Consider the following 25,664-nt stretch of genomic DNA (forward strand, 5'->3'; position numbering starts at 1 on the left):
AGAAAATATAAAGAAAGGCTTCTTCGTCTGAGAAGTAAAGAATTTCAGACACGAAGGGTGGCTGAAGCAACGCCGGGAAGTACGCGGGGAGCGGTCCCGGTCCCGTTGGCTCTTCCCGGGGATCCAGAGCCAAGGCGCTGCCCGGCAGTCCCGGCCCTTGGCTCGGGGAGCGCTCAGGTTTCCCGGCAGCATCAGGGCAGTTCTGTTGTGCTCTCGGCGTTCGGGAGCCTCCTGACCGGGGTGTGGAGCATCCGGTGTTCCTCCTGCTGGGCTGGCTCCGGACGGGGCTGGGTGGGAGCAGGGACGATGTGTCTGGAGTTAAACAGTCACTGCTGGGAAAGGAACGGGACCTTTAACAAACGGTCAGCGAGGGCTTCGCCCCTCAGTACAAGACCGTATTTTTGCTGGCGCTTGGATACAACACTGGGATGCTTTCCATGCATTTTTTGAACAGTAGTTCCGTTACCAAATGTAGAAAGTGTGACCAGCGGGCTTTGAGCATCCCGACCGCCGCATTCCAAGCCTAATGATTCATGCCTGCAGTTAAACCGAGGCTGCAGGTTTGAAGTTCAGTTGCATATTAAGTCTTTTTTGCAATTGCCTTGCTGGTTTTTAAAACTTGAGGGAAGGGCTTGAGGTGGTAATGACAAGTAATTAAATGAGGTCACTGGATTTGACACTCATTTGAGCTGACAGAGCAGAACGGTGTTGCATAGCTGGCAGATTAGCAGTTCTACATGAGATAATAATTCTCCAGGGATTGATACCTGCTGGTATCTGCTGCCTCATTTAGCTAACGGGATTCTAGAGTAGTTCAGGTGGGTGGGGGAGTTTGGTGCTGGTGTCCAACCTCCTACAAACTGACAATTGTAAGATTCTGCTGTAAGCTGATGACAGGCTTTGGGCACTGCCTGCATCCTGAGAGGTCCGGCTGTTGAGATGCCATTCTGTGAGTTCCTCTGTCATGAGCTGATTGATGACCAGTTCTTGTTCCTTTCCCCGTGGGAAGCAGGTACACTCAGGGTGGGTTTTTCCTTTCAGCCTCCTTACCCTGTAGGAACTGCATGCTGCTTCTGGGGCAGCCCCAGCAGGGATGGCATCTTGCCACGTGTGTCAGCATTTCAGCAGGACTCAGGCACTGGCATCCTGGTGAATGTAATGGGGGCAGTAGAACAGAACTTAAGAGAAACTTCTCACTCAGCTGAGCTCAGATTTTTTAAGAAGTGGAGAAGAAAAAGCTTTTAATAGCAATGATTCTCCCTTCCTGGAAAGGAATCTCTCTTGCACTTTGCTTTGGACTGAAGTGTGGTACTTCCCACTGCGTTGGGCTGCAGAACATTTCAGTGCCTGTTTTGAGGGAGCAGGTCAGACATTCAGCTTCTTCCATGCTTTCACAGAATCAGGCTTATTCAGTCTAGAATATAATAGCTGCTTGAAAATGTTTTGGGGGGTAAGGTAGAATTTTACTGAAAGAGCTTCCCTAAAAGGGAAGAGTACTGAAGGGAGTGTAGATAAGGCTTGTGTTTGCTCTGCTGTCTCTGTGCAGAGTCCTGCAAGGGTGAAGGTCTGCATGGAGGAGGTGGGACTGGGAGCAGGGTGCCAGCCCAGCTGTGGGCTGGGGACTCTGCTGCTCCTGCCCTGCTCCACCAGTGCCAATCCAAGTCTCTCCCCACAGTTCAGTGAATGCACGTATTCAGTGTGGAAATGATTTTCATCTTGGCCTGATGAAGTGTCTTCTGAAACAATGTTGTCAAATTAGCTTGTTGCTGTTTAAAATGAAGTATTTAGTGGTGGTAGTTTCTAATGTTCCTGGTAAATCAAGAGAAATAGCTCCCCTGTGCTCCTCGTTGCTTTTCTTTGGATTTTGGTGGGATTTTGGGTAACTACTTTCATCATTTTACTAGACAGATGGCTTCATTTTTGTTGTGTAGGAGTTTCTTGTGCCAGCCAGAGAAAGACTGAATGATATTTTAAATAGGAAAACAAAAAGAGTTGGCACAGGGCTCAGGGAGGAAGGAGTATGTTTTGAGTGCTCTCAGTTAATCTTAAATTTGCCTTCTTTCAATTAGCTGGCTTTTTTTATAATATGCAATTGTTAAAATTCATCTTAAACAACAACACAGGTCTTACAGAATACCATAGAGCAGTTTTCTTCCTGAAAAAAAATACTCTAATGCAGGGTCTCCAGAGGTGTTTCTAGGGAGTAATATTTGGAGTTGAAGGCCAATCAAAATACACAATTACTGCTAGAATATTTTCCTTTTGAGGCGTGAGTGGGATGCCATTAGCTGGTTAATTCTAGCTTTTCCTGCTGGTCCTCCCACCACTCCTGCCTTATCCCTAATACAATACAACCTTTTCCCTCAGTCAGAGCAGCAGTGCTCTTTTTGATCTACCCTCTTAGGCACACAGCTTTCATGGTGCTTAGAAAGCTTTGGAAACAAGGAATTGTTTTGTTTTGTTTTAAACCCAGACTTCAGCAGAAAACCAAAGTGAAATGGAGCCATTAGAGACTTAGCCCTGAAATTGTTCTGGGTAGTTAGTTTAATCTTGAGGTGAGATGTAAATACCTGACTTCTACTTTCTGAACCAGGGGGGTGGTTTCAGGCTCCCTTAACAATCCAAATCCAGTCACAGGAGAAGCAGAAAATCTCTGTTTTGAGATGTGGTCTGCAGGGTCAAAGAGGGAAATTTCTTTATGTACATTTAGAATGCTCAGATAGAAACGCTGTCTTTAAAAACTTAAACAGCTTCCTTTACTCCTCTTTTGTGTTTTATTTCTACTGGGCATAAAACAGTGACAGTGCTGACAGTCACATAATAGACACATAACTTTATACCCAGTTCTCAAGCTGGCCCTAAGACTGGCTTGGTTTGTATGGATCTGGTTGTTTGTATTCTGTTGTAGAAGAATGCCCTTTACCTGCTCCCTGTGTGAGGCTTTTGGAATGAAAAAAGACTTCAGGAAGTGGATGTTTGTGCCTGGCAAGGGTTGTAAGATAGAGAGCCATTCCTTTCCTTTCTGTTTCCTTCCCAAGCTGGACACTCGGGGCACGGAAGGATTTTTGGTGCCCATCAGTCCAGAACTCTTTCAGCGGCAGCTGCTGCACTGCAGAATTGGAGCTGGGGGTTGTCTCCTCCTCCTCTCCGCCCCATTCCTCCTCCCAGCCTCGCGTTCGGGCTGCGCTGGGATGAGCTGTGCGAGCCCAGCTGGCTGCTCCCCTCACTGGTGCGTTGCTGCCCAGCAGGCCGGGACTGCAGGGGGCTTTTGGGGGAGTTGGTTTCAATGGCCACCCCGGCTAGTGAGAAGCAAGGACTGCTCATATGGACAGCTCGCCTTTGTCTTGTGCAGAGTCGGCTTTGTAGTGGGATGTTGAAATATGACACGATGCCTGTTTGTTTGCAATAGCTGCAACCCTCCTAGCAGAGATTCAAGTGGGAAACAGAGAGGGAATCCAGAGACAAACCAGCGGGGGATTTAGGAACTGTGACGCCGTGTCCTCTCTCCTGTGCCGGAGCAAGCAAAGGAAAGAGAGGTAGAGGAAAAAAGACTGAGCCTTGCAACAGCCGTCACCTGATGATGTGTCAGTCAAACACCCTGCAGGGACCAGATCTGCACACAGGGAAATGGTGAGATGCTATAAAGCTTTATCTAACCCTCCACCCTCTTGCTACAACCTCCACAAAGTTAAAATCCATGTCCGGAGGCTGCGTTCAGGGAACGGCGGCAGCAGCAGCTGTGCCGGGGACCAGCACCCACAGCTGGAGAGCCCAGGCCCGACTGGCTCTGCCGGTGGGACACCAAGTAGGAGAACTCGTTTCAGGTACTGTTCAGTGTTTTGTGCTTTGCAGGAATGGTGACTGAGGGGGAGGGAGGCCGGGAGGGTGTCTGGGCAGGAGGAGCGGGAGCCATCTGCGAAGCTTTTGTTTGGCCTAATTACTCTAAAGCTCCTTATGCACTGCCGGCAGAGAAGGGCAGGCTGTTCCACGGCAAGGGGGATGAGGAGGCTGTCATTCCTTTCCTTTCTCCTCTCCATCACTAGGAGAATGGAAAAATTAGTTGAGGGGCCGCTCTGAAACCAGGCCAAGGCAGTGAGAAGCCCGAGGGCTCCGGAGCGATGCAGCTCTGCAGGGATTGGTCCAGGAGCGACTGCAGTGAAGGGGGGGAGAGCAGCAGGAGGGGGACCCAGCCCGGCTCCCGGCTCCCTGGCAGGCTGGGGGGGTTAGGATGGGAGGAAGAATGTGAAGTGTCCCTTCCTATTCCCATGGCAGTCCCATCTCCTGCTGAGAAGCGGCTTTAACTGTGCTGAGACAACACTTTGCTCAGGGCTCTTTTTACCCCTTGCATTGTGATGCACAGATCATTCTCTGTTTGTTATTTATTAATTCTTGGGGGGAAAGAAGTTGTGTTCACTGCAGAAAAAAATCTCTGAGCCAAAGGCACCATCTTGCATCCCAGAGTGGTGACAGTCATACCTGCCTGCATGGTATTTTAATTCTGGTCCAAGTTCTGGAAAGAACGAGTTGGCAAGAAAATTCTTTAAATTCTCAGCTTTTTTCCATCTTGGAAGGATGTAGGCACTATGTTTGTAGTTCACCCTTCATGTCACAGAATCCCTTGAGAGAGGGAGCTGTTGGGAGCAGCTAGGCCATCCCACTCGAGTTTGTGAGGGCACATCACTGTGTCCTGGCTGCAGGGGAACAGTGTACTAGCCAGGAGTTCAGTCAGTGCCAGGTTTGAATAGTTTGCCCTCAGGTGAGCAGACTTCCATTTGATAATGTGACTTTGGAAGTGCCAATAGTTTCTTCATGAGAAGAAGCCAAAGAATAAATGGGGACCTGAAGGGCCTTGCATCCAGACCTCCTGCAAGGGCCTGAGCTGAGGCCTGTAATGGGCTCTAATAAGCTGAGTAGCTTTTCCCCCTGAGAGTTACAAGGTCAACTTCTCCCCATAGCCATTTGTGCAAAAGGAGACCCCTCTCAGGACATCCATGTGACAAAAAAATCAGAGATGCAGTTGGTTCTGAGGCAGAGGAGTTGATTATTGGGCTATGGAGACCAGATTGTCTTGCAGCAGTAGCAATATTGGCTTTGTCCATATGTTCCCTGTTCACAACCAGGGTACTAAAGGAAGGTTCATAAATTGTATTAACTATCTCAGGAGTGCCACTCCTGTTGTTTCTCAAGTACTTGTTTCCTAAAGTTAGTGAGTGACCACCAGGTCTGTAAATTTGACTCCAGCATCCCTGGCAACTTGAGGCACAGTCTAGTCAATACGCCTTCAATGCACAAACCCTCTGAGGGACCTCAGTTTATTAGGTTTCAGAGATTTCTTTCATCAAAGTATCTGTTCCTTCCATAAAATTGTCCCTTTGTAGAGTCGTTGAAGTCCCAGCATCACAGATTCCCAGCTTCCAGAATATTGTTTGCTGCCCACTTTGGCTATCCAACAGCTGGAGCAGCTGCAAGAAATGTTTTCTAGGGTTGTAATCTTCTGATATTTGGAAGAAGCACCTTTGTACTTCGTTATGTCCTTAAATTCTCATGTTATTATTTCGACGAACCACCTGTACCTTAGTTCTCAAATGCCACCTGCAAGTGGTCTTGCCTTTCATTTTTGAGGGTGTTATTCCTAAAATGTGACCTGTGCAGTGAACACCATCTTTTGGAGAGAGGATTTTTCTTCTTTTGGGTTTTTTGGGGTTTTTTTAGATAAACTGTTCATCTGTTTTGGGAAGGCAAAGAACTGATCAAAATAAAGGAGTGGAGACTTGCAGAATCAATGTTTAAGTAACGTTTAGCAGGAATAAGTCGTGCCCAGCTGCCAGGAGCTGGTGGCTCTGCAGCTGAGATGCCTGACCCTCTGCTGTTGTGTGTAATTTTTCAGGTTGCAATTTCCCCAGCTGGCCCTGAGGCGGAGGTTGGGCCAGCTGAGCTGTATGTCTAGGCCTGCTCTGAAACTCCGTTCTTGGCCTCTGACTATTCTCTATTACCTTCTGCCTTTCGGTGCCCTTAAACCCCTGACCAGAGTGGGATGGAGGCCCATGAGCAGGGTAAGTGTGAGCAGGGCTGCGCGTCGGGGCTGAGCTGGGGGTGCTGCAGGCAGCACCTGGGGGACAATTCCTTCAGTTAGGGCAGCCTGGTGATGACTGGTGTGAAAGCAATTCATGTTTCTGTTTAGTTCTTACTGTTCATAGGTGTGCTGACTAATTGCTTCACAGACAAGTGACTTGTTCAGTAGCAGAGAATTTGTCCTGTAACAGTCAGGGAAAATCAACAGAAACTTTTGAATGAATTCAGTCACCTCACAGGTTCAGGGCTAGGACAAGGCAGACCAAACCTCTTGGCAAGTTCCCTTCCCTGGCCACGTTGGAATGGTCTCTTGCTTTCTGTTATTTTTGCACAGGGAGGGTTTGTTCCTCAAGTTCCTCGAACGTTTGTAATCCAGCCTGTCGAGATGACGTGCAGAGCTCTGCTGTGACACTGTTGAGAGCAGGGCGTGGGTGCCTTGCACGTGGCTATTCTCCCCACAAATCATGCCATTTCAGAATGCAACAACCACACAAATATTTTGATTGAAAACTGCAACAAAATTGCCATTCTTAAGACTATTTCATTGAACAGCTGTTCTGTTTGATCCCATGAACTTGAAAACAAGGTTCTTTGGAAGAGAAGGGGTTTTTAGGAAATAGCACTTTTGACAATTTGTGTGATTTTATAGTTCTATCTGTGGATTCTCCGTGTTGGTGGAAAACAGCAAAATTTATTTTAGAAATTAACAATGTATAAGGTCAGCTTATAAAACCCAAGGTACTGTTTATTTAGAAGGGTTTTATCTGAAGTAAGATTAGGTTGGTATTTTCATTCTGAAATATCACTGTATGTACATGGGATGGTGATTTATAAGTGAAATCTTAATTTGCTGTATTTTATATGATGGACAGGCTCTGAGTCAGTGTGTTCTGTCTGTGTTTATGGCTGTATTTTGCAAGACTTAATTATGAAGGATATGATTAATATTAAGAATAAATGATGACTCTCACTAAGGAAAAAAAGCCAACAACTTTTAGCTCAGCTGAATGTAGCTGAGCTGTACTGTTCAAAAACACAGCACCAGAGTCAGCAGACCACCAGTTCTTTTCCAAAACTGGTTTCAGAGTGTTCAGTTCCTTTGGTTCACATCCTCCAGCCCTGCCCAATTACATCATGGCCACGTGAGCTTTTTGGCTGACAGGAAGTATCACAAACCCCAGAAGAGTTGTCTGCTGGAATTATCAACAAGAAGTTGCTGTCATCTGTCCACTTACATCATCAACAGCAGACACCTCTTGCCAAGTTCATTTCATTTGTTTTCCTTGCTACTAAAACTCAGGCTTATTTTAAGTCCAAAGGTATATTTCTACAGAAATAAAGGCACTTAATACTCTTGCAATTAGCAGCTCCCGTTGTCGTGAGAGAAGGAGTAAGGCTGGTGTAAGTTTATGCCAGTGTAGCTGCATCCATTGGGTGCATTTCTTCAATGGGACTGGTGTCACTGGAGCAGCACAACATACAGGACTGGGATGTGGGAAACACCCTCATAGTAAATGCATCTGAGGAGCAGGTCATCAAACACTGGGACATTATTTTTCAGTCAGTCTGCATTTGGTTATTCACAAAAATTTGGTAATTAAACCTTTCTGATTAACATTCTACTAGAATATGTGCAATGTCTCTTTTTTTCTCTAAGCCTCACATGGGCAGCTTCCAGTAACTTGAATGTGGAGCTTCAGCCTACAGGGCAGTGGGGATTCTGTCGTCAGTGTAAGGTTATAGTGATTTTCATGCTGTCCCTTCTCTGCCCTCCCCAGGATGGAGGCAGTGAGGATGAAGCACAGTGTTCATTTTGTGCTGACTTGAAGGCCACTTGGTGTGTGGTGTAACCCCCAGTTCAGGGGAGGGTTTGCAGGAGGTGTGATCCCTTCTGTGGCGTGGGGAGAAGCCCTCAGTGACCCGGTGCCGTTCTTTCCCCAGGTTGCCCTGTACAAGTCGGTGCCAACTCGGCTGCTCTCGCGGGCCTGGGGTCGCCTGAACCAGGTGGAGTTGCCCACGTGGCTCCGTAAGCCCGTGTACAGCCTGTACATCTGGACCTTCGGGGTGAACATGAAGGAGGCGGCTGTGGAGGATCTGCACCACTACAGGAACCTCAGCGAGTTCTTCCGCAGGAAGCTGAAGCCGCAAGCGCGGCCGGTGTGCGGCGTGCACAGCGTGGTGAGTGAGGGAGGGCTGTGCAGGGTGTGGGGAGTGAGGGAGGGCTGTGCACAAGTGGGGAGTGAGGGAGGGCTGTGTGGGAGTGAGGGAGGGCTGTGCAGTGTGCCTGTGTGCGTGAGTGAGGGAGAGCTGTGCACACTGAGGGAGGGCTGTGCACAGTGTTGGGTGAGGAGAGCTGTGCACCAGTGGGGAGTGAGGGAGGGCTGTGCACAAGTGGTGAGTGAGGGAGGGCTGTGCACAGTGTGAGGAGTGAGGGAGGGCTGTGCACAAGTGGTGAGTGAGGGAGGGCTGTGCACAAGTGGTGAGTGAGGGAGGGCTGTGCACAGCGTGGGGAGTGAGGGAGGGCTGTGCACAGCGTGGGGAGTGACGCATGGGGAGCGAGGGGAGGGCTCTGCACAGCTCTGCCAGCTCCCCTCACCCCCAGGGGAACAGCACTGCTTCAGGAGGAAGGAAGGAAGGAAGGAACTAATGTGTTTCATTTCTTTCCCCTCGCTGTAGATTAGTCCCTCTGATGGAAAGATCCTGAATTTCGGGCAGGTTAAAAACTGTGAAGTGGAGCAAGTAAAAGGGGTCACTTATTCTCTGGAGTCTTTCTTGGGACCTCGTGTCTCGACAGAGGAACTGCATTTTAGTCAGGGTGAGTTCTGTGTCAGTTCTGCATTTATTCTGCTCTGCCCTTTCTGTGTTCCTGGAGATTATGAGAAAAGAAATCACTTTTCCTCCCCCTTCTCTTTCTTGCATTGTCAGGAACAAAAGCAGGTCTGATTTCTGGGGGTTTTTTTGAGGGGGATGATCATATCACTGTTTTAGTTCTTCTCTTTCTCATCAGTGGCTTTATAGTGTTGTGCCAGACTCATTCCAATTATCTGAATTTAATTGCATGGTTCCTACCCTTGACTCCCAAGTTCTGTTACTGTGCTGATGCTGGAGCACTCCTGCTGTCACACTAAAACAGGCCCAAGCACCAAAAACTCTATAAGCTCTCCCTTAAAAAGATTTATGCTCAAGCACTGACCCTCTAATGACTGACTGGTGCTATTACTGCTCTGCTTCACCCGCACTGAGGGAAGAGTATCTTTAACCCCTTCCTTTCCCTGCTTTCTCTGCAGCCCCACCTGGTAACTCTTTTCAGCAACAACTGGTCACCAAGGAGGGGAATGAGCTGTACCACTGTGTGATCTACCTTGCTCCAGGGGACTATCACTGCTTCCACTCGCCCACCGACTGGACAGTGTCGCACCGACGGCATTTCCCAGGTTGGTTTCTGTTCCTGGGAAGCAGCTCTGGAGGGAAGCACTGGTGTGGCCACTGCTGAATGACACAGCAGTGCAGCAGTTGTGCAGACATATGATAGATAATGGCAGCAAAGTGATTTGTCACAAGTCACTGATGAGTGCTACAGCAGTGTGCTTTACCAGGACAAGTCACATATAAATGGAGCAAACAGTAATATTGTGTTCAAGCTCTTTGAGTTCTTTGAAGTACCTGAACTGATTTGTCCCCAAACACTGTTTCTTCAGTTTGCACCTGAAATACAGATAGTTCTGCAGATCACACCAGACAGTAGCCTAAAGTGTGATCTCTGCTTGTGCTTGGCAAAGAAAATGCAACTAAACAGTTGCACTGCTGGAGCTGGGATTGGAGGTTTTGCAGACCATCATACTCTAGTTAAGCAGATAAAAACATTTTACGTCTTGGTGTGTGGCAAAAACCTAAGTATTTGGATTGGGTTTCAAACACCCTGAGAGGGAGACATGACCTGCCACACACATTCTTCTGTGACCCCTTTGTTTTCACCACAGCCTTCTCTTTCATTCACTCTGCCAAGCATTTGCCTCTCTTCCTACAAACAAGTGACAGTTGTTGACTGGATCAGCTACACTCATACTGAAAACACCATTTGGGTGGCATTACAATGCTGCTACAAACCAGACAACCTAACCTGAATATTTTCTCACTTCTCCAGGCTCTCTGATGTCTGTGAATCCCGGAGTTGCTCGCTGGATCAAGGAGCTGTTCTGCCACAACGAGCGGGTTGTCCTTACAGGTGACTGGAAGCACGGCTTCTTCTCGCTGACAGCTGTGGGAGCGACAAACGTGGGCTCCATCCGCATCTACTTCGACCAGGTGAGCAGGGCTGTAGCAGCAGCTTTCTGGGTTGGATGGTTGAGGTTGGCACAGCATAACAGAATTACAAAAAAAAAATTAACCTTATTACCCTGAAATTAAAGTGTTTCTCGTACTGATGTTCTAAGAGTGATTTAAACATCATCGCCAGTATAGACTATTTTTTTAATATTTCTGTTGCACCTTTGAACTGTGAGTTCTTGCATTGAAAATGCCTGAGCATGTGCAGTCTGCAGCTGTGGTAATGAACACTGAAATCCTCAAGTAACAGTTTCTTCCTTCTCTCTACAGGACTTGCACACCAACAGTCCAAGTTACTCTAAAGGTTCCTACAATGACTTCAGCTTCATATCCAACAACAACAAGGAGGGAATCCCCATGAGGAAAGGGGAACATTTAGGGGAATTTAATTTAGGCTCCACAATTGTCCTAATCTTTGAGGCACCCAAGGACTTCAAATTCAACCTCAAAGCCGGACAGAAAATCCGCTTTGGAGAAGCACTGGGCTCTCTATAGAAACTGTCTCAGCAAGAAGATTTTCTATACAAAGGGACTCTTTTCACACCACTGTTTCACTTTACAAGTCCTTATCACTCAGCAGGACCTGGGTGAGCAGAAGAGATGTCAGTGCTGTGTTAACCTTGAGAGTATTTGCTCTACATTTACCTGCTGCTGAATGTAGAAACTGAGTTGAGTGATCATGGATGTATCAGGTACAGCTGCCTTTAAAGATGTTGCCCATGGAGCTTTCTGTCCCAGCCTGTGCCTGTGCTGTTTCATGTTCTCCCCTCAATGTGCCACAGGATAATTATGTTCTTAAGTCCCTTTTAAGCCTTCTGAGGCTGTGCAGGTGCACTGGGGAGGGGTGGAGATTACCTGTGTTTAAAGGGACACTGACAGGCTCAGTCTCAGACCTTGTACTTTATAGCTGCAATATTTGTTTTTCAGACCTTGAGTAAAGAGTATGTTCTCATATTTATTTTGTTCTAAGAAACTCTGCTGAAATTGTCAAATAAAGACAGCCTGTGAATGCACACAGAGCCAAACAGTGAGACTGGCTGGTGTGGCTTCACAGCCCAAACAAAGCAACACATGCAACAGAGCATCAGCAGAAAGAATTACACTCAGCCAGGCTTTCTGCTGTTGAACTGGACAACTCCAGTTCTCTTGCCTGACATTGTCCCTTTAAAAATGGACTTTGCACTGTATTTTAAACCTGAAAACACTGTGTCTACATTCCAGACAACGGCTCTTGTCATCTTGGTATTTTCTTTTAAAAAACAAACAAAAAACCCCAGACAGAGGTGTGTGTACCATTCCTAATCCATGGGTTTATTTTGCTACTCCAGGCCTTAAAGTTTTTGTCTGTATGAGAGACAGTTATTTCACCTCTTGGACTATGGAGTTAGAAGACACAGGGAATGTTTTTCTTATGTGATGTGATAGCAACTAAAATATGTTTTACTTTCTGCTATGTATCTTCATTATTGCTTTGTCACTAAATTATTGAAGAATTAATTTCTCTATTACAGAACAGCTTCAGATACTTCAGGACCAGTTTTTATTGCTCAGAGTGAAATGCCCTATGCACTGACTGTGTTTACAAACATTATGGCTCTTTGAAGAAATCCCACATTGCCTCCCAGGTGCCAACCTGGCCCTCACTTGACTGGCAACAATTTCATCTTACTCAAAATATAAAAAAAAAACACACTGGCTTTAACTTATGCCCTCATACTTAATGCTAGGAATGTGCTGGGGGCTGAAAGCTCTGTGCTGAAGCTTCATCCACAGTAAAATTTTAGAGTTCACGTCAAGAAGAGTTAAAATCTCACACCTTGGATCTGCTGCAGGTGGCACTATGTGGTGCTGACAGAAACCGCTGCCAGAGTGAAGAGGAATTGAGTTTTAAAGCAATGGATCAGTTGTTTTTTTAGAGAATAAACTGTTTCAAGTCCCAGCACTCAAACATTTAGAACTGATTGTGCTGTCCAGAGCTTGTTGGAGTGGACACGCTTATGAAACCTGCCTTTCTGCTTTCTGAAAGATTTCTCATATTACTTCCTTGCTTGAGCTACTTTTCTGCTACTTCAAGGAGATAGGCTTTGACCAGCTCTGATCTCCTAAAGAAACCCTTATCTTCTTTGTATGCACTGCAGAAAATAGAATATAATTTTGTTGTACAAATGTCCAGTTTGCCAAGTCCTGTATGCTTAGCTTGTCATCAGGGAGGAAGGGATGATGAACTGCCTCTAAGTGATGTAGCCCAGCCCTGGGTCAGGTGATGGTGGTGGCTGTTTGGGTGACAAGCAGGAGAAAATTCATTTGGCTCCAGGAGTCAGTGTTTCCTCACTTCACACAGGGAGGAGTCTGAAAGCTTGAAGTGGCTCTCAGCCACCTATCTTGTTAAACTTCTTGGCATTAGCAAGTTTACTCCTGCAGCAGTAAAGTACCAGATGCAAGGGTTTTTTTTTAAACCTTTGAGAGTGAGAAAAGAGTAAGTCAAATATCAACCCCAAGAGGATAAAGTTATGGTGAGATTTTTGATTAAACTTCAATGTTGTGTTAACAGTAGAAAGCAAATTTGTTCCAGTGGATGAGAAAAAAAGACAAGTGAATCTCTTCCCCCTTTTCCACTGGGGCCTTTGGCACCCAGACACAGCCAAAGGAAGTTTTAGCTTTAATTTCTTCCTACTCAGCATCATCATCCACAGTATCTGAAGGTTACTGTTAGCCTGTGATGGAGGATGGGTTACTTGAGGTTTGCTTTATTAGAAAGCTCAGAAGGAGGAGAGGATCCAGCAAGTGGCTGTTTTTAGGATGGTTTTAATACTGTGCAGAGGGAGCTAATAACTCAACATTGCTTGTGATGCAGGGCCAGCAACACACCCAGAACTGAAAGCAAAGTTGCTTGAGGGTACTGATAATGCTGTGAATTTCTCCTGCCTGGAGAATCCATTTAATTCAACTGTATCAGTAGCACGGTATTTTTGTATGTCAAAGTGTATGACTTACTGACATGAACTCATTTAATTGCAAACGTTTTGGAAATAAAGAGTCTTATCTGTGTTGCTTATCTTTCTGGCAGGGTAACCTAAACTAGGTATTGCAAGTGCAGCATGAGGTAGATGTAGCTCCAGTGTGGTTTTTAATCAGCTTTTTTGACAACAAAACAAGCAAAAACATTTTCACTTAATTTATCAAATATAAATGCCGTCCATAGAACTAAGTGAACGTACACATCTCTTCCATCCTCCCCTGCTGTCAAAGGGGCAAAAAGTCCTACCCCGAGCTGGAAAGTTGGATCAGAGGCATTACAGATCCAGGGCGAGCTGGATCTCCCGCAGGCGGGCGAGCAGGCTCTGCACACGCTGTCTGTCCGTCTGCTGGGCTGCGCTCAGGGTGCTGATCCTCCCCTGCAGCTGCAAGGGAAGGCAAGAGCATGAGCTGTTTGTACAGCAAGGCAGCATTCAGTCCTTCTGACAGCAAGAGCTGCTCTAAGGTTTTTCTTCTTTTGTGTTATCCCACTTAGAAGCAGTTAAGGGACAGGATGTGTCCCTTGGGAACAGCTGGGTACTGGCTGTGGGTTCAGAGCAGTCCCACGCCTGGTGTATGAACTCGGAGCAGTGCAGGTGCAGGCTGCACACAGGGAAACTGTCTTGAGAGACTGCAGACAAAATTTCGAGATGGAATCTTCTAAAGCCTGATCTGTAGCTTGGAAATAGCCTCAGAGAGGTCTGTTGGAGCTGGAGTTGCATTTCTGAACAAAGAGGAAGAAGCGTTTCCAGAGCCTGTTCTCATCAGCCCACTTCTGCCCACAAGTTTCCCTTCCCTTGGCATTTTACCAACAGCTTAGTACACAGTTCTTCACAGCTGTCATCAGCCCTTAGGCTGAGTGCAGAGCATAGTGATAATCACTTCTGAGCTTCAGTTTGATTTGTACACACCTGACCCAGCTCTTCCTGAACTCCTTGCACACCAGCTCGGGCTCCTGGTCCTGAGCTCAGTTCCAGCCACTGCTGCAGAATCTGTGCCTGCTGCTGACAGGACCTGATAAAATGGATTAGGAGGATTCTTACTCCAATTAAGAGCTCAACAGTCTAAGCCAACTTAGACTTGCAATTGATACTTGCAATAACACCCAATTTTTTGTCTCAAGCCTGTGAATAGTTAAAATCTTTTAAAAAAGTGAAAAGAAAAAAGGATGCTGGAAAGTAGAGGAATCTGAAAACTTGTCTCCCTCTCCTAATCACTGACTTCCTCCTTTCCTGACAGTTAAATCCCCTCCAAGCCTCATTTTCTTTTGAGCAATTTTGTAAATGTTTTCTTGTTCTAGTGGAGCAGTTATCAAATACCAGCCATATTTATTTTTTTAATTCACAGTTGGAAAAGCTCAGTCTTCATTCCTCTTGATAAAAGATCTAAAAGCTAAATTTCAGCTGCTCTGCCCAATTAATTTATCCTGCCTTCAGATTACACCATGATACCTCTGACTTGCTTCTCCAAGAGCTGCCAAAGGTATAATTAAACCACTGGCTGACTACAGAAGAAGTTATGCACATACTCCCTTTCACCTGGGCTGAACTCAAAAGGAGAAAATAAAAATCTCTAGAACTTTTCTCTGTTCCATTCACAGTTCTACTGTGAACAAACTGACTATTTTCAGGGTAGATAGATGCATACAAATAGTGCAGCATTGAGTTGAAAACACAAAGAAAGGCTGGCTAAAGGGCCTTTGAACATACTTGAGCTCCAGCTTCCTGCTGTAGTAGTACTGCATCTGCTGCTGGATGTGTCGGAGTTCAACCTCCACCTTTCTCTGCAACACCATTTCTTCTCTGGAACTGTGCTCCCTCTCTTCCCCTTCAGCTGAATGGAAGACACAAGGCACAAGCAATGGAAGGAGAGCAGACTTCTTATCAGAGAAACAGGAAACATTTTGAATAGACAGGAAAAATGGAACCCTCCTGAGTCCTTCTCACATGGTTTGTTACCCTGTGACATGTATCTGTTCACCCAAAATGTCAGGTACAGTGAGAGAGCAGTACAAGCTCTGAAGGCTCAGTTTGAATACACACCAGATAAGAAATGCTCTAGTGAATGGTTCAGTACTACAAACACTGTTTTGGCCTATTCAGGATTTAGTGGTTTATATCTAGTCTAGAAGTAATTAGGTAGTTAAAGTCTAGTCCTGCAGAACAGAAGTTTTATGCCTTCATGTCATTAAAAACACCCCAGTGAGAGGTGCTTGGACACCATCTGCCCCCTTTACACCCATGCTGTCAGTACAGGGAGCTCTCAGAGAGCCTTACTGGGTGAACTCTTCCCTCCTGAAGCAAATTCTGCCCCAGCACCTGAGCACATTCTTGCTAAAAAAAGCCAACCCTAAGCAGTTACCCCCCTTCAATCCCTAGAACAGGGCTTTAGCCCCCAGATTCAGCAGAATCCACACCACTGTATTACCATCCCAAAAAGGAACACTGATACCCTTTCCCTCCTGATGCTGGCATACAAAACTGCCTTGTCTTCTGTCCATTTTGGGGAGTTCACTTGGAGTCTCATATAGATTAGAGAGGAGGATGTACAGCTGCTACAGTTTGGATCTGAGGACCTACCTGCAGTTTGGTGACTCCACTGTGCCACCAAGTCTTCAGGTGAGAGCAGATGTGGCTGCAGGTTTGGTTGCAACTTCCCCACTGAGTTCTGTTGGGACTCTTGGGAATGGGCTCCTTTGTGACCACTCCCAGGCTGATCTCCTCTCTACAAGGTCAGAAGGATACTGGGTTTTTCCTCAAAGGGTTTTCTTGACTAAGCCCTACAAGTAGGATGCCCCTGACCTACTCCCACTCAGACAACCCCTGTAGTCACTCAGCCCCTCTCATACAGTGCCACAGAAGAAGCAGAGCTTAAAAAATGGGCTCTTTAATTTTTAGCATAGAGACATCACATCAGTATTAACCCTCCCATTCTGTGTGGAACAAGGGAGTTTAAAATGCAAGCACTGACTTGTAGGTAAAGTGAATTCCAATTTTTTGAGCCTCTCAGACACAGCCTCTGCTCCTAAAGTGAGTTATTCTTAAATCCCTGTAAATCTGGATGGCAAACTGTAACTGCTCTGAGCTCTGAAGGGGCAGCCCTCTCAAGTCAGTTGCCAGGAAAAGAAGGGTAGGAAGACCACCGGGAAAAAAAGGCCTGAATTACAGTGCAACACACGTGGATTGCTTCAGACTGGGGGTACACAGTTCTTGGGCATTCAGGGGCAGTGCATTTGGTCAGCTTTAAGCATGACAGCTCGAACAAGAACAGCTCAGCATCCAGCTGGGCAGCTCAGAAGAGCCACAGGAAAACACAGCAACAAGCTGCTGACAGCAGCCCAGTGCACACACACATTGTTCCTTCAGCAATGCACTCACCTTCTCTGACCCAGCTTTCATTTGGGGCATGAAGGAGGCAGGAGACCAGAGCTGTGGGCCCTGCCCAGCACGGGGCACATCTGCTGTCCACAGTGGGGGAGAGGGAACGGGATGGGAATGAGCAGCACTGCCCTGAGACAGACATTTACAGGTGCTTTCCTCCAGGTGAGGTGTCTGCAGCAAGTTCCCAGTCTGTGCAGAACAATTATTCACAGATGTTTGCTGAAAGGGCACCTCTGACCTGTAAAAGAAGAAGGATGAGGTCACTATACAGTGCAACCTGTTGGTCTTGCCTTTGCAGTCAGTGGAAAAAAAGGGATAATCTTGTAATTCCCTTGCATACAGCTCCCCAGTCAGCTGCCTCACTATGCCCACTGTAAGTCACCCTCTTTTCTTTGTTTTAAAAATAGATTCTCTACCTAGCAAAAGGAGGTCCCAGCAGTTCCTTGCTTTCTAGAGACTCCAGAAGGAAGTCAGGCCTCCGTGGTGGTAACCTGGCTCGTTGAATAGCATTTCTGAAAAGAAAAACAGAATAATGCCCCAGAGTCAGGATTATTTTAAATTGGCATAAACTGGTATTGCAGCTAAAGAAACAGTCCTGTTTCATCATTCATCTCTGCTCTGCAACATTCCCCTTGCACACAATAGCAATTCCTACAGACTATATTTCCACCTGTATTAATGTGCCAATCTGGTTCACCATGTGAATGTTGTGCCAACACAGGGAGTGGTGGAAGGGCCACAACTAAACAGGGCAGAAACACTTCTTTTGGCAGCACATACAAACTTAAAGCAATGTGAAGTTACCATCTTATTTCCCTGTAGGGCTCCTGTCCTGGACTGAGAAGCTTCATGGAAGATTATTACTTGCAATTGCCCTGTGATCAGTAGGAATTTTTTTAAGGAAAAGCTTCCCCAGGGAAAAGAAAGGGGCAAGATGAAAGTTCAGCTTCTGTATAGCCAGGATCTTGATGTTTATTATTTCATCAGAGCTTATACATGGCTTCAGTGACAGCTCTAGGTGACTTGGGCAAGATAAGCAATCCTGATGGCCAAAGGCCCACAACAGATATCTTTCAAATGCTCCTCTGTGTAACTGTTCCTATGACAAATGACCAACACTCCTGAATTCAGTTGTATCTTAAGAAACACCCAGTGAAGGTCTGTAGCTGAGCTGATTCTACCTGTTGCTGATATGCAAATATAAAGTCACAAATTCCTTCATTATGTGTGGGCTGATGTTTGCATTTCACAGCAGCTCCTGTGTAATTGCACCACCAGTCATATGATGCAGGGTCAGAGAAAGAGTTTAGGAGAGTGCACAAAACTAAGTCATCAGTCTGAAAACTTGTAAACACAAAAATGAGACACACTTAGATGGACCACATATATGCAAAGCTACACATATGCCAGAGAAATGGGGGAGGAACTAGAAGTTTACACTCACAGATCACTGAGAACTGAGCCCCCATCAGCAGGGTGCAGTGGTAGATGTCTGCATTTTGGAGGCCATGGTTCTTCCTCTGCTGAATGTCCTCTTGTCTCAGGACTAACATCAGGCCTCCCAAATGTCACCTGCTTCTTCAGAGGTGGCAGAAAAGAAAAAGGTTTATTTAATTTCTTGGAGGGAGCCTTCTGTTTCCACAGCATGGAACAGCAGTACACGGAGTGGGGAGGGTTGTGGGCTGCCTGCCAACACAAAGAACAGCAGAGATCTGATGGCTCAGAGCAGGAGCAACACCACATCCCCCAGAGAGAAGGACACTGCAGAAGGAACTGAGATTTCTGATGACCTCACAGCCATAGCAGCTAAATTAAGAGGTTCCTGTGGTAACATTTGGGCAAGAAGAACTGGGTACTTCTGCAGCAAGGAAAGCTGCACATTATAGCAAATGGAACAACTGGTGTCTTGGAAATCTGGAACAGAGCTGGGAAGGCTGCCCAGTAGCAGGAAGAGAGCAATCAATACAGGCATCCCTAGCTTCCTTTTCCCAGACAGGGTTGGGCTCATACTCAAAGGCAGAAGTGACATAAGCCCACATTTGAAGGTACAAGCAGAGCTAAAGCTAAGACAGGATCAGATGCAGCCTCTAATGCTTCATTCTGGCACAGAATTTAGAGACCAGACCCTAGTTACATGCAAAGGTTTCATCCAGGAATATTGTCTATGGCAGGAGTTGGCCAGTTTTGAAATTGTTCCATTAAGAAAGGTTCCCAATTAGCAACATGAGTGTCAAGTGCTTCAGTCTCAGCTGAATGAAATGCTTTGAACCACAGGCAAAAGTGTATGTAGGATCCAAACAACAGCTGGGATGTGGGGCTCCAAGATACAGACATGCACACAAACACATCCCCACACAGAGCAGAGACCAGAGCAGCCCACTTCTGGATATATCTGAGCAAACACTTCTCTCTTTCACCTTCAGCTGGTGCTGGGCATGGAGCTGATCCTGCAACTGTTTCATGCCACTGGGGTTTCTCAAGGTCCAGATTCCACCTTCTCTCAGAAAACTTGTGTGGTGAACTTCTGTGCCTTTTTCACTGCCATCTTTCTTCTCCTGTTGCTCCTTGGCAAATGTGAGCCAAGCATCAAATACCTACAACAGGAACAAGAGAGAGCTGGGAGTGTTACACAGACAGATTCCAGGCCAGATTCCCCCTGCAGACACGAACATTCTTCCTTCCACAGGATAGGGATAGACAGAGCTACAGCAACAGGACACTGCCACAAGGACAAAGGGACAGAGATTTAAGTCATCTGAGGCTGGATGGGGTAAAACACATGTACATTTTTTAACTGGCTAAGACAATTTAAGGACAGTTTTCCAGCATCCCAAAATAACGTACAGCAGCCCAAAGACAACAGGAAGCAGATAGTCAGTGTGCACTGTGCTGACTGCAGTCAGACCTGCCCCTGAGCTGCACATCTGTAACCTCACTGCCCCTGCCCCACAAACCCCTCACCTTCCTCTGCACCGACAGGGACCAGTGCCACAGCGCCTGCACTGTCTGCTGCTTTTCCCATTGTTGCTGCAACAGCTGTCAGGGGAAAAAAGATGCACAGCAACCAGGTTAGGAGTTCACACACCCCATACCAGCCAAAGCATCAACCAAAGAGGAAATGCTGGCAGAGCCAGAGCAGAAAAACCTACTCAGTTCACCCAGTCTATGGCAAGGTGTGTCTCTGCTAATAGAACAAAAAAATCCTGAAAATGCTTAAATAATATTTTTTTGGTCCTTGTGTAAACAGAACATGATGGAGAAGAATGGATAAGGATTAGAAAGGAGCTAGGGATCTCCCTGGGGGAAAATCCCTTACCCGTGCCTTCCAGCAAGAGAAGGAAGCAGAGCAAAGTCTGTGAGTCATTAGCTGATCTCCCCGTCTCTGCAGCAGCTGTAAGGCAACCAAAACAGTGAGTCACTTGCAGGCAAACCTCATTTATCTGAGCCAAATGCTACTAGAGCAGAACAGCTACCAAACAGCCTTTATCAGCCTCCCTCTGTTCTGCTGAGGTCACCCTCAACACCCACATGCCCTACAGTGTAACCCCATCTGCAGGTATCTGAGTCCAGCCAGGGTTGCATTCACAGTAAATGTGCCACCCATGGCAAGCTCAGCTTGTCACCTCTTGTTAAGTCTGTTATTTCTATTGGTTTCTTCAGGCAAGACACAGGCATGTTCCTTCCTCCTCAGCACATAAGGCTGTCATGCTCCTCCTCAGCCAAGACTGTCATTCCCCTCTCCAGGGCACACGGCTGCTCCTCCACACATCACTTCCCATAGGCTGGGGAGGTTGCTGATCCTTCTCACCGTTTTCTCAAGGCACTGCTGATGATAATTTTTCCATTTCCCCAGGTACTTGTGGAGCAGGTGCTGCTGGTGGTGCTGTACTGCCCTGTGGTGCTGAGCCCTCAGCATCAGACACTCCCCCGCTAATTCCTTCCAGTGAAGAAACAAGGTCTGTAAACGCACTGTTGGGAGAAGACAAATTAACTCATGTACCAAAAGGAGACTATTAATTTCAGAGTATCAAGTGATCAGCTGCTCTTCCAGACTGTTTCAGCAATACTCAACATGGACAATACTCAGCACTGACAGTATGCACTGTAAGGAATAGTTGCAAAACACTTCAGGTAACAGACAGTGAGCAGTGACTTGCAAGTCCTCCCTGCTGTCACTAACATTCTTTGTAAGCTTTGGGAAATCATTTGCCCTCTGTGCTTCAGAGTCCTCATGTCAAGAATGTGGCTGGTACCACGAAAATGCTTGCAGAGTTTGAGGGCCTTGAAGCAGTAATATTGCACTGCCCTCGAAACAGATGTCTGAGCTTCTCAAAATTAGTAATGGAAAATTGCTTTGAGGAAGGAAGTGTTACCATCCCTTATACAGACAAGGAACCAACAGAGAAGCAAAAGCCACACAAGCTGCCTTCAGCAGATCACTGGAGTCCCAAGTCATTCCCCATTCTCTGGGGATGACCTTTGTAAGCTAACAGACCATCCAGTCACTTCATCTGCACAGATGACACAACAGACTGACCTTGGCCCGTACACAGATAACAAGGTCTTTTGAGAGCTCAATATCTCCACCAGCTCACCTGTATCCAGGTGTTTTCTGGCCTCCATCACAGCTGTCATCTTCTCCTGGCGGTGACACGCTCGCAGCCAGGCCGTGTGTCTCCACTGCAGCAACACCTAAACACACATGCAAACAGGGCAGGCCGTGTGTCTCCACTGCAGCAACACCTAAACACACATGCAAACAGGGCATGGGACACAGACTGGCAATGGAAAGGGAAGCAAAATACTCCCCATTGCTGCCAACAGCACCATTGCCATCTCATTTTTCACATAAGGTTCAGCAAGACAGTGAAAATTTCCCACAAATTAAACACAGCAGTATTTTAGAGGGTCCCCCTGGCATTTTTCAAGGCTTTCTTCTTTTCCATCCACCCACCCTCCTGTTCCATCTCACCAATATTACTATGCTACATCATAATACTGTTTTTCCCTTCCTGCTAAGAAATGAGGAGAAAGAAAGGAAGAGGAAAAACCATGGGCTCACTCAGACAAATTTCAGAGTCACCTGTAAAAACAAGACAAGGCTCTCAGTTTTCAGGCCTTTCTTAGTAGTGACTCTCAGATTAAGTTTTTGGCTGTTCTAATTGCATTACCTGACCCCTGCCCTGAACCAGCACCTGTACTGACCCCTTGGCAGCTGCTGTGCACACCCTACCTTTGACAGGACTGCCCTCCTGTAGTGCTCATCTGCCCGAGCCGTTGCCTTGGCTTCATGGATAAGAGCGAGGGCATTTTCTCTCCACGTACACAGAAGCTGCCTGAAGGCAAAAACACACAAAAAATGTAAAACCAAACAAAACCCATTAAGAATGATTCTCACTTGTCTATTTGGCACCTTCCTACTCACAAGGGAACCAAAAACAGCTGCCTCCAAAAACTCAGTCATGCAAATCACCTTCTGCCTGTTCAGGTCTCTGCTGAAGAGAAGGCAGTGCAAAGCAGAACACTGAAATCCAGAGCTCAGCCAGTCAGGCTCTGCAAGTGACTCAAGCTGTACAGCATTAAGACAAGTAAGGTAATTAAAACTAAAGTAACTACAGCCTGTGCAGTGTGGTAATATCTTTAATCACTCTCCTTGCTGTAATGGAAGGCAGCTTCTACATCTTCTACACCATAACAGAATTCATGCACTGCAGGGAACAATATAGTTTGTTGCCTGCTGACTCTCACAGGACTAAACAGAGATTTAAAAAAATGTCCAAGCAAACAGGAAGAGGTTGATTTCTTTTAACTGGATGACCTGCATGGAAATACTAATGCATGGCAGAGTCAACTCCCAGCACCGAACACTCAAAAAGTTACAAAAGTGGCAGTGAAAGAAAGTAATTAATTTGCCCGGAGTGCAGTCCCTCCTCTCACACTGCCCAAGGAAAGGCTCACCCCAGTAGCAGCCTGGTGTGCTCCTCCTCCTTTTCAGCTACTTGGTACAGAACACACCGAACGTTTTGTTGGTAACTCTGCAAAAAAAAAAAAAAAAAAAAAAAGCATTGAGAGGTAAATTTCCCTCAGCTGTTAACACCTCTGAGGAGAGGAAACATCTAGAATGTCTAAGTAGCAGCTCAGGAGAGTAACAGTGGGAAAAAAATGCTTAGAGCCACTGAAATCAAATGCTGTTTTTCTGTGACAAGCAGTCAATGCACCCTAGTTACTGCTACCTATGATATACCCTTCACCAAAGCCATGAGATTACACTGGTTATGCTCCACAAAGCAATGCTAGAGCTTATACAGCCCTAACTACAGCAGTCTGCATTCTGCCTTGCACACTTGGTGCCTGGACTGAAGCAGTGTGGCAGCTCTTCAGCTCTCACTGGAACACTTAAGCCCACCCAGACAAGTGCCTCACAGAAAAGGACATTCCCTCCTACCTTCCAGGCTGCCAAGGTCTTGCCCAGCAATGTCTGTCGATAGTGCAGATCTGCTCGCACCAGCTTCCTCCATTTCTCACGCTGATGTCCCACATACTGCAAGGAGGGAGGGGAAAGAACTCAAAAAATACATAGACATGAAGGAGGGAAAACAGGCAGTGACAGAGAGAAAAGCACCATTCCCAGTCTCAGGGGAAACAACAATTCTTTATTTTGCTCTAATAGGTTTTCACTCAAATTGATGCTGCACTCTGCTATTCCTCCAAAAGGTCTAGTTGAGGTGGTTTTTCTTCCTGGCCTTTGTAGGAATCCTCTTGAAGACTGATTCAATTCACTCAAGTTAACAGGTTTGCACCAACATATAAGTGCCAACTGTAACATTTCTCATAGATTCTCACAACATGCTGTTTGGCACACCTGGTACAACTCATCATGGTAAGGAAAAGGCCCAGCATAAAAGTACCCTGTGACAGGGTCTGCTACGACCTGCACAAAACTACAGGCCTGGCTGCAAACTTCTAACTTAAAGTTTTGAGAAGGACACACAGTACTGGGTAGGGACAATTGAGAAGGACACAGTACTGGGTAGGGACAATTTCATCACCTGACTCTGGTTACATTCCCAGGTGCATCTAAACTATAATCCCATTCTCACCATATCTAAACACATGAACAAGTAGACAAAGAGCTCCCTCCCCTTCCTCTACTGTTCCACCCACACTGAACTAGTTTTACCCACCTGGAAAGCAAGGAGAGCTTAGGAATGATTAGTGTTTAAAATAAACAATTTAATTTCTAGCCATATGGGTACAAGCAATCTGAACATAATAAAGAGTTTAAGCTCTTCCCCCCCTCTTAACTTTCTCACCTCCCTCCACTTGTTCCAAGTCTTCTGCAGACACTTTGAACAGTGAAATCTTAAGGCTTGCATCTCCCTGAGCTTCCTATAAGAAAAATAATTATTTCTCCTACAATGCAATCCATGTTACTGAATCCTTCTAGCACAGAGTCAAGTCCACATTTATTATTATCAGTAAGTCATTTACTGAAACACAAACTAGCAGACTGCCAAGCACAAATAAGGAGTCAGCATCATTGTGAATTAAATGCTGTTTGTCCTTAGCAGGCCACCACAGGGCCAATCCAAACTACTCTCCCTTCTTAAAAAAATCTTCTTACTCTGTTTTTCTCTCCTGAGTACTTTGCTTCCAGAGACAGAAGGCCTTCAGCTTCAGGAAGTTACTGTGGTGATCTCTGGCCCAAACCAAGGCCTCCTGCTCCTCCAAACGTGCCGCTGTTCTCCTGCGCCAGGAGCACCAGAAGCAGCGCAACAGTTGCCTTTCAAAATGAAGCCCAGCCTAAGGTGGAAGGAAGGTGGCAACCAATACATGACACAGGACACTTACAAACAAAAGAAGACAATCCTTAAAGATGACATGCACAGAACTGTCCAATGCTGTTTTCCTCTCCTCAGGTTGAAGAGCAGTGGCCATACCACCAAAGGCCCTTTGCTGTGAGGTTATTTAACATGTTCTACGGGTTCCCTGTGTGCATGTGGAGGAATGAACTGTCACCAGAAACAGCTGAGTAAAGATGGACAAACCACAAACTGGTAAGTAGCATGTGAAGGGCTCCCAGGAACCGATAAGCCCCAGAAACCAGTCCTGTTGAATTCACAAGAGCTGATAATCTCCCACCACCAAGAGCCAGCCATATCTGCACAAGAACACCCATACTACCAAAAACTTGGAGTTGTGTAACAGGCCACATAGAAGGAGGCAATGGCTGCTACATAAAAAGATTCCAGGATTACATATATACACACATCTTAGGAAATTAAGGACTCCTTAAGGAACCTTATGGACACCTACCTAGAAGCAACTAATTTGTCAGCACAACCCTGGACTTCTTAAATAGGCTGGTGTTGGTCCTTTAATTACTATTATCATTTCAATGAAGTAACTATGAAAATGACAGTGTGAGAGTTGCCCCTGACTTGATCTCCCACCAGGGAACAGGGAATTTACAACATCCAAGTCCATCTCATGCTAACTCATGTTCACAGACAGTGACTAAGGAATCACCCCCTCCATTTCCTAAGCAAGGCCAGGTAAGAGAGTTACATTTACCCTCTCCTCCCCCATTCGATCCTCCTGCAGCTTGCTGGCCTTCAGCAGCCACGTGTCAAACACCCATCTCATCAACACCCTCCTGCAGGCAAAAGGGAGAATGTCAGCACAGGAGAGAATTCCTTCAGAAAACACACATGGAAGTCAAACAGCCAATCCATCTACAGCTTACACAGTTACTTGCTTTTTCAAATCATGCAAGCCTTCTTTAGAAATCAGGCAGCAGATAGACCATTATTCTGATATAGTCCAGCTCTTAAATCCAAACAAGCCTCAGAGCTCATCTTAACAAATCTC

At 46.2% G+C, this 25,664-nt stretch overlaps 2 protein-coding genes across 5 annotated transcripts in view; one reads left to right on the forward strand and one right to left on the reverse strand.

Annotated features, from left to right (window-relative positions):
• The window catches only part of PISD (phosphatidylserine decarboxylase), an 18,087-nt gene extending 4,634 nt beyond the window's left edge, over window positions 1-13,453 (forward strand). Inside the window, exons 1-8 of one of the 4 annotated variants that reach the window (XM_018081942.2) lie at window positions 3,166-3,630; window positions 3,708-3,824; window positions 5,888-6,053; window positions 8,014-8,250; window positions 8,749-8,887; window positions 9,360-9,506; window positions 10,217-10,377; window positions 10,669-13,453. In XM_018081942.2, coding sequence (XP_017937431.1) covers window positions 3,578-3,630; window positions 3,708-3,824; window positions 5,888-6,053; window positions 8,014-8,250; window positions 8,749-8,887; window positions 9,360-9,506; window positions 10,217-10,377; window positions 10,669-10,893 — 1,245 coding nt within the window. In that variant the 5' untranslated portion in view covers window positions 3,166-3,577 and the 3' untranslated portion in view covers window positions 10,894-13,453. Of the gene's footprint in view, window positions 1-3,164; window positions 3,825-5,887; window positions 6,054-8,013; window positions 8,251-8,748; window positions 8,888-9,359; window positions 9,507-10,216; window positions 10,378-10,668 lie in introns of those variants that run through there. The other 3 variants (XM_018081941.2, XM_018081940.2, XM_025896058.2) reach the window with 3 other exon arrangements.
• The window catches only part of SFI1 (SFI1 centrin binding protein), a 23,025-nt gene continuing 10,806 nt past the window's right edge, over window positions 13,446-25,664 (reverse strand). The window contains exons 13-30 of the mRNA XM_029963274.1: window positions 25,368-25,449; window positions 24,418-24,596; window positions 24,107-24,182; window positions 23,239-23,334; window positions 22,752-22,828; window positions 22,027-22,129; window positions 21,389-21,485; window positions 20,602-20,762; window positions 20,110-20,184; window positions 19,755-19,829; window positions 19,211-19,387; window positions 18,238-18,371; window positions 17,210-17,305; window positions 16,791-17,031; window positions 15,993-16,137; window positions 15,123-15,246; window positions 14,325-14,427; window positions 13,446-13,799 (exon numbers count right to left, since the gene is read on the reverse strand). Of these exons, the coding sequence (XP_029819134.1) occupies window positions 13,692-13,799; window positions 14,325-14,427; window positions 15,123-15,246; window positions 15,993-16,137; window positions 16,791-17,031; window positions 17,210-17,305; window positions 18,238-18,371; window positions 19,211-19,387; window positions 19,755-19,829; window positions 20,110-20,184; window positions 20,602-20,762; window positions 21,389-21,485; window positions 22,027-22,129; window positions 22,752-22,828; window positions 23,239-23,334; window positions 24,107-24,182; window positions 24,418-24,596; window positions 25,368-25,449 (2,149 nt within the window). The 3' untranslated portion in view covers window positions 13,446-13,691. The remainder of the gene's footprint in view (window positions 13,800-14,324; window positions 14,428-15,122; window positions 15,247-15,992; window positions 16,138-16,790; window positions 17,032-17,209; window positions 17,306-18,237; window positions 18,372-19,210; window positions 19,388-19,754; window positions 19,830-20,109; window positions 20,185-20,601; window positions 20,763-21,388; window positions 21,486-22,026; window positions 22,130-22,751; window positions 22,829-23,238; window positions 23,335-24,106; window positions 24,183-24,417; window positions 24,597-25,367; window positions 25,450-25,664) is intronic.

Source organism: Manacus vitellinus, unplaced genomic scaffold (genome assembly GCF_001715985.3).
Source record: "Manacus vitellinus isolate BGI_N305 unplaced genomic scaffold, ASM171598v3 scaffold_58_pilon, whole genome shotgun sequence".
Lineage (NCBI taxonomy): Eukaryota > Metazoa > Chordata > Aves > Passeriformes > Pipridae > Manacus > Manacus vitellinus.